Source organism: Apis dorsata, unplaced genomic scaffold (assembly GCF_000469605.1).
Source record: "Apis dorsata unplaced genomic scaffold, Apis dorsata 1.3 scaffold_801, whole genome shotgun sequence".
Classification (NCBI taxonomy): Eukaryota; Metazoa; Arthropoda; class Insecta; order Hymenoptera; family Apidae; genus Apis; species Apis dorsata.
In genome coordinates, this window is record NW_006263941.1 from 66764 (window position 1) to 74784 (window position 8021).

The 8021-nt window shown below is 31.6% G+C and overlaps 1 protein-coding gene and 1 long non-coding RNA gene across 3 annotated transcripts in view; one reads left to right on the forward strand and one right to left on the reverse strand.

Annotated features, from left to right (window-relative positions):
* The first annotated feature begins 665 nt into the window (after positions 1-665).
* LOC102677404 lies at positions 666-2492 on the forward strand. Of its 2 annotated transcripts, none has more exons than XR_004151511.1 (2): positions 666-1028; positions 2306-2492. It is a non-coding gene; the product is annotated as an uncharacterized LOC102677404 (long non-coding RNA). The 2 variants fall into 2 exon arrangements; XR_004151512.1 differs by lacking the exon at positions 666-1028 and adding an exon at positions 1035-1287.
* Positions 2493-4405: 1913 nt separating this feature from the next.
* Positions 4406-8021, reverse strand: part of LOC102677131 — a 16144-nt gene continuing 12528 nt past the window's right edge. The window contains exon 5 of the mRNA XM_031513932.1: positions 4406-8021. This exon is cut by the window's right edge and continues 12 nt beyond it. Within this exon, the coding sequence (XP_031369792.1) occupies positions 5850-8021 (2172 nt within the window). The 3' untranslated portion in view covers positions 4406-5849.

The following is an 8021-nucleotide window of genomic DNA, read 5'->3' on the forward strand; positions in this document are numbered from 1 at the left end:
AATAATCTTAAGAGAATCGTGCAAATGTTGATCGCATTGCAATGAGAAATTAAACGAATTCTTTCTTTAGTGGAGCGAGTCTACGTGAAAGGTAAAATAAAAAGGTAAAATAAATTGATTTGTTACTTATGCAATGCAAATATGTTATTGTGTAACTTGCTCGACAATAGCCTCATTGTAAATAATAATCATGGTGGTTTTGATAAATCATATTTACTCGAGCGAAACCCATATGCTTTTATTTGTTTAATCGAATCAGTATTTTCGTAATCGATTGTAGGTTGTTCAAACTGTTATAACAGTATACAATTGTGTTTCTCTCATTAATAATCTTAAACAGCATGATTATTTATAGAGATATTCTTGGAAATGATCACTGATTCCAAGTTGTTGTTCTTGTTCATATACTTTACATATTTATAAAGATTTAAAAAAGATTATGATAGTAAAAGAACTTTATGAAAAAATATCTGATATTATAAATTTTTTAAAACTATAATAAAAACTTTACAATTTATTTTACAATTTAATAAAATCTTAATAAATCTTAATAAAATATAATCAAATATATTAATAATCATTCTGATTTTTATTATAAATTAAATAATAACATAATAAAAATGTCTTAGAAGAATTACATAATACGTTTGAACAAAGAGATAAGATTCAATTTTTTAAAAGAATTTTCAAATAATATAGTATTTTATATAGTAAACTTTTAAGAATAGAAATAAATTTAAAATTTAACCAATTTTCATCTCCTATAAAGGCCTGTTTTTAGGCGGCAGAACAGATTCATCCGTCACGGCTGAGACTTCCGTTCTTTGTTTGCAGTTTCTATTTCAGCATGTCCTCGACCAACCACAAAGGAAGACACCAGTTATCGAACACATCGAGCCAATCGTTTATCTCGAAATTATTTTTGTGTATCTTCTTTTTCGATAACGAGCATCACACGACTTAAAACGAAATTAAAACGCTATCTAGTTAATACAAGGGTATATACAAATGAATTAATTTGATCGTGGGTAAGTAAAAATTATGTTCAGTGTCGTATATTCCATTACAGAATCTCTATTGTTATCTTAAATTAAAGTTGATGTCATTCACTATCACACTTAGTCTATCTCTATCAATATAAACTTATATCGCGACAATAACGTTAATTCAAGTATAAGTGATATATAGTCAGTGTAATTCATGACACGAACAATATGATTTAGTTGATCGAATGCGTTTCGGAAACGTTAAATTTAGGTTTCCTGTGTATATTGTAAATCGAACAAGGTTAATAGCTTAGTTCCTCTTTCCATCGTGTAATTATGGATGGAAATTAATGGTGAATTCGAAGATTTGGTAATGTTAATTAATATTGATAGATAATAAATTTTTGTTTATACAAAATTTTGAATATACAATTTTTATCATTAATTCAAGAGTATGTTTAATTCTAATATTGATCTTTGGTTATTGAAAATTGGATTGCATATGCTTAATCATGCATTGCATTCTTAAATAATTGAGAATAATGAAAATGAATCTAATATTAAAAATACAAAGTATATCTTCGTTACATTTTCGAAAAAGGAATAAAATTTTTAGTAAAAACTAAATTAATAAGAAGAAAAACTATTTAAAATAGTATAAAAAAATTATTTTTAGTGATATTTAAAATATTATTAATATTGAAAATACATTTATACATCAAAATCAAATTAATTAGCATTAATAAATATAAAAAAAAATTCAAAAATTTAAATTGTTGTTTTGTTAATAAAAAAAAATAAATTAAAAATTGCATCCAATGTAACATTGATAAATAATTATTTCACGCGTGATTAAATCAATAAATGATATTCCTTATAAAGCTATAAGATTATTCTGGAACGTATTACAATAAACATATATATACAATAATGAATATAATTCATTCCATCAATTTATACCAGCAATACCAAGACGAAAATTTCTTCTTTACCGCGAAATATACCCCATAAACTACCATTAACGGTTCAATAAATGCCTTAATAAAAGCAAAGGATCGAGTCAAGATTCTATTACAAGATTCTATTTCTTCTTTGTATAAATTCATAAATCTAGTTAAACTACGGCGCATTTTGACATTATGTTATTTTTATAATTTTATTCAAAAATATAGATTAAGATAACGTAATAAAAATCTTACAAATTTATCGTGCAAATGTAATAATAGAATTTAAGTAAAAAAATAAAAAATATGTCTTACCAATTAAATATTAATATATTATTCTTATTATTATTTTTTACATAACATAATCTTTTCAAGCTGCTGATATAACATTGTCTGACGCCAAACCATTGTGATTGACATCGAATCAACGTTACATAAAGATACTTAGATCGTCTTATAGAACGAGCCAAAGGTGTGAACGTGATAAAAATCCCGGATCACATTTGATTCCGGATAAATAAACGGTTTTTTTAAAAAGCATTGTTCCTCGATATTTTGATAAGAACACGTATAATAACGAATAAATGAATTGATTTTAGATACAAGGAAGAGAAACGTTAAAAAACATTAGAAGGAAAAGAAAGTAAGTTTATTTGAAAATTCTGTTTTCAGAAAGCATAAGTAAAAAATATAAAATTTTAAAGATCAAGTAAATCTTTATTACTATGTTAATTTATAAAAAGATAATTAAAGAAAGAGAAGATATCGATCAAGAAAAGAGATTTAATCGATTATTTTTCATTTTCCTTGTACATTTATTATTTAAATCGCAATCAGATATCATCCGATTAGTTAAATCACGTTAAATCATTTATGTATATCTAATGTCAGTATATACACTTCTTGTGACGAATGCATATGAATGTGAAGTGAATACTTTGCATTACAAATCCAGGCGAAGAGAATAGTTACAGAAATAGCTTATGACTCAATATTTAGACAGCACATTTAATATGAACCATACGGAAATATATTTCTTGTGGTCAAAAATCGATGATCTATTTGATAAATATAGTTTACACGATTTCTATGAAACATTAGTCCGAAAAATCTTAAAATTCTAAAATCAGGTCCAAAGAGATCCAAAATCTTTTCAGACTAAAGATTTTTGAGTTAAAAATTCAGATCTAAAAAATTTCCAAATCACAATTTATAAGAATTCTTAGCTCGAAATCCTCAAATTTGTTGGTATTTAATAGATGATAATTTTAGATTGATTTTTGTTAATTGTTTCGAATTTACAATCCCTAGTTTTGAAATTTTACAATTTCAAATTAATTTCATGTAATATTCTTTCATTTTCATTGTTTGAATATCTTAGGATATATGAGCATTAAATATATAAAATTCTACACACTTTTGATCAAAATTGCCAGAATAACTTGCTTCTATTTTAACACTAAAATAAGGAAGTTTATGTTTAAAAATGTAGGTTTCATTCTAAATATACTTACTTTAGAGTCAGAGTTACCAAATAACGGGATCAAAAAATGGCTATCAGTGACATTACAAAGTAGCAGTATAAAGAACACGATTCCCAATCCTATCTAGAAAGAATGATATTAAACTGCATCATTGTTTCACTTACTCATTCTCTTTTTACTTTAGAAAAAATTTTCTATTTTCTACTTTAAATTACTCTAGAATAGGAGAAAGAAACTAAATGAGAAAATAAAGATTCAGTTAGTTGGCAATCTTGCTCAGCATTGCCACAAAAATTCCTTCTAAGAAAATAACGTCATATTATTCTTATTTTTTTGTCTCTTCTATTTATATTTATGATATAAATCAATTGTCTACTATATTAATCTGTTTCCTGATTTTCCTCAAAATAATAATCTTGGTCTCAATCCAAAAGTTAAAAGCGGTTAAAAGCGGTACACAAATTCAATTAATAATCAACTAGGATAAAATGATTGCAGTGAATGACAGTATAAGAAAACAATTTCTTCTTATTTTCGTTAATCTGAAAAAAATGAGTAAAAGTAGAATAATATTGGAGAAATCACATCATAACTCCACATAATGAAGCAATTATATCTCTATAAGCAAATCTTGTTACTGATATTTAACAGCCATTTTGCTTGGTATTTGGCAATTCTGATTCTCTTAGTTTGTTATCTTATTCCCAAAATATAATTTAACATCAGATTCTGCCTAGAATTCTCTCTAGCAATTCTGCTGCCAACTCTCTGACTAGAGAAAAAATCACAGAGTTATATATAATATTGGAACGAAGTAGAAAATATATCTTTTTAATCAATAGTAATAAGAATTATTTATAAGTTTTTTCTTTTATGTTTATTATTTTATGGTTTCATTTATTAATTATAAAATATACATTATTCATTTATATGTAAATAAAATAGGAAAATGATAGGAAAATAAAATGAAATTAAAAGCAAAGCCATATTATCGCTGTAAATATAAATTTATTGAAGTCTTACAGTGCTTAGATTGAACAAAAACATACGGCAAACTGAACAATTTAAGTACACCTATATCTTGTCAATAAATTCGCCGTATAAATATTATTTTACACCTATGTAAATTGTGTACGATTTTATGATATATTGTATATGTCTATGTATAATTTATATACAAATCCGATATAATGCCGTATATGTAAATATACATATACAATTGATTGTAGAAAATACAAATTATTCTTCACGAAATTTTTTTTTTTTTTAAAGACATTTTTTTTAAAGACATTTTATATCTCATACAAAGCAAATTCTTGATATTCGAATTTTGTACTTCTTTTTTTGCGTTTTATGTGTACACTTACGTATCATTGAAATTCGTAACAACAATGAACATTGTGTATTTTTTTATTATACATGTATGAAAGCCTTTCCCCTTTCAAAATTATGACAACTGTGAGCATGAATTATTATTATTATTATTATTATTATTATTATTATTTGTTTTATTTGTAATCAATTTAAAAGATAAGAATTGCTCAATAGTATCTTTCGTCGAATAAGTCTTTTATTGTACTTTTTATTGCGTTTTGTTTAGAATAATCTATAATAATCATATAAACGAAAGCATGTATACTAGGCATTAACGTTACGTGCCAAAGAAAATATTTAGAACATAACGTGATGATTTTAAAGTGAATGATGGCTTACATATTTACAAAGCTTAACTCTTAGTGGATATGACAATACAACAACAATTGTTGTTTTGTTTAATAATATATAAGATGATCTTACCCAAACTTTAATACAGTGAAAAAGAAACTAGACATTCAATACAAATTACAAATTAAATTGTAATAACAAGAAAAAAGAATATTTTCATCTTTATTTTTATCTCGAGAGGAAATTTTACTCGAGAATGAAAAATTTGTCTTTACTGTCATTAATTATTGAAATATTTTAAATCTCAAACTTTTCGCTTTAATTATTTGTCCTATTATTTGTAAATTAAACCTTACTTAACATAGCTAAATCAATATTAATGATTTCAGAAGAACAATACATATCAAAGACATCAGTCTTCTATATACAAAAATATAAGAATGGATAGAAGAAGATCGCAGATGAATGAAAAAGTTAACAAAAAATTGAACTATCTTTAAAAGATTATAATACACCATTTATAAAATGAAAACATTTCTTTCTCTATAATGCTGTATATAACTTTCCCTCCATTGGTTTAATCATTCATCGTATATTTATATTGTTCCCATATGTATCAAATAATCGACAAATATTATCGATTCGTTCTTTAGATATATCATTGTTTTTTTCATTCTTTCAAACACCGACTCTTCTCTAGAGTTTCCTTTACTCTAAACCCCCCTTTAGAAATTGTGCAATTGACTTAGCGACATTTAAGACGGAAGTGTTCACGCAAGTTTCATGTATATCGTGCGGTCTCTCATCTTGCAGTGCTTCAACTCCCTTAATGCCCTTTGCGCCTCGCTAGGCGACGCGAAAGCCACTCTGGCATCGCCCGTAGGCATACCTCTTTCGTTATACCGACGTATCACGTTCTCCCTTTTAACATCAAAGTCGCCAAAGAACTCGATGATCTCGTTAATGTCAGCTTTGAAAGGGACATTTTCCAAGGACAATACGCAACCAGGTTTACCAAAACCCTCCACTACGTAATCCATGGAACCTGGATGTCGACCTAACATGTGTCTAGGTATACCCATTAAGCCTGGAGGGCATCTAGGTCCGAAACCGGAATTACCAAAGCGAGGCAAATGATTCATAGGGCCGGAAAATCGTGGCCTCTGCTCCTGAAGAGGTGGAAAATGTTGCTGTTGCGTTTCCATTATCTGTGGATCCACCATTCCTAATGTTTCCAACATTTTCGCCCGTGGAACCAGCTCTATGGTAGGGACGTTCTTCCCAAAAGGTAAACCATTTTTGGCAGTAGCTCTGAGAGCTTCGTCTGCCGTGTCGAATTCACAGAAACATTCACCCGCGGGCTTCCCATTCTGATGTAACATGTGTATTCGATGGGGTACGATTCCAATGTCGGAGAAGAAGTCCAAGATATCACGGTCGATCGTCTGGAATGGTAGACCTCGCATTATAACGCAATCCGAACTGGCCGTTTGATTCATACTATTCTGCTCGTGATCGCGTTTCGCTTGAGCAAACTTTTCCTCGGTGATCGCTGTCGCTGTCACGGGTTTATTCCCAATTTTCAAAGACGTATTCACCGACGCTTTCGCGTCCTCTATTCTTGCAAATTGCACGTAGGCCATGCATTGGATACTTCCAGATTCCTTGGTACTAGTGATGAACAGATCATTGATTTTCCAATCGTGGAACAATTTGGCAATATCCATTTCTTTGGTAAAGGACGGTAGATCAGTTAACAAGATACAGGCAGATGATCTGACATCGTCTATTCCATCTTCTCCCCGATCTCTTTCCTTTTCAGGAGAATACGAATCCACAGCTTTGTCGAAGATACTTTCATCCAGATGCAAAACTTCCACCTCCGATCCTCTCACGAATCTGGTCGTGCTCAACGCTAGTTCCTTACCCTCGGCCTTGCTGAACTTAACGTAAGCGATACCAACACGATTTCCGTGATTATCGTTGATCAACTTGAGCCCATCTTTCCTTATATAGATACCTTGAAACGCGTGACGGACATCGTTATAAGTGGCGCTCAAAGGCATGTTACGAACCTCAACGCAGTGTCCACTTCCACTATTGTTTTTGTTCTCGTTCGAGAATCTGTTCGTCGAGCTACGATTCCCTGGCCTGTCATTCTCGAAGTTGAACTGTGAACTGTTCGTTTGGAAGGCGTGTGGATTGCGGCGACCCTCCAATTCTTGCACCTTGCTCAAAAACGGATTGTTCGGTCTGATTCCCGGCCTGTAATTCACAGAACCATTCGAACCGTATATATCCGCCCCAAACTGGCCCGACCTACCGGGGAATCTGACTTGATCCAATCTGCTTTGCTCGTTCTGATTCCACGGTTCTTTGCCCCGATTCAACGAGCTCACCCCGCTGCTCAAATTAGGCAAGTTTGATCCGCCCACGTTCTGAGACAACGGGCCCATACCTACAGTGTGGCCGAGCGTTTGCATGTGCGACTGCATCAAACTTCCAACACCGTTTATTCCATTTATAGGGAACTGACCTTGTTGAAGTAACGACGGATGGCCCATAACCATAGACCGCGGCTCGCCATCTTGCGACAATGCCGCGACACCAGCGCCCAGAATTCCAGGCGCCAACATGGCAGCCTGCATCTGTGTCTGCGGTGGCACCTCCCAAATACCATTCTCCAACGGTTTCTTGGCACCGGCTACAGGTTTGTCTTTGTGAAACTGGCCCACGCATACCACGTCGTTGTTATCGTCGTCGTTCGTGTCCTTTCGACGTTCCCCCGTCGAATTACGTTTCGTGTCCCGATCCCTCGATCGCGTCCGATCTCGGGATCTCGATCGATCGCGACGGCGACGCCTATCCCTTCTGTCCCTCTCCCTGTCCCGCGATCTGCTTCTATCGCGACGCCTACGATCTCGTCCTCTGTCTCTGTCACG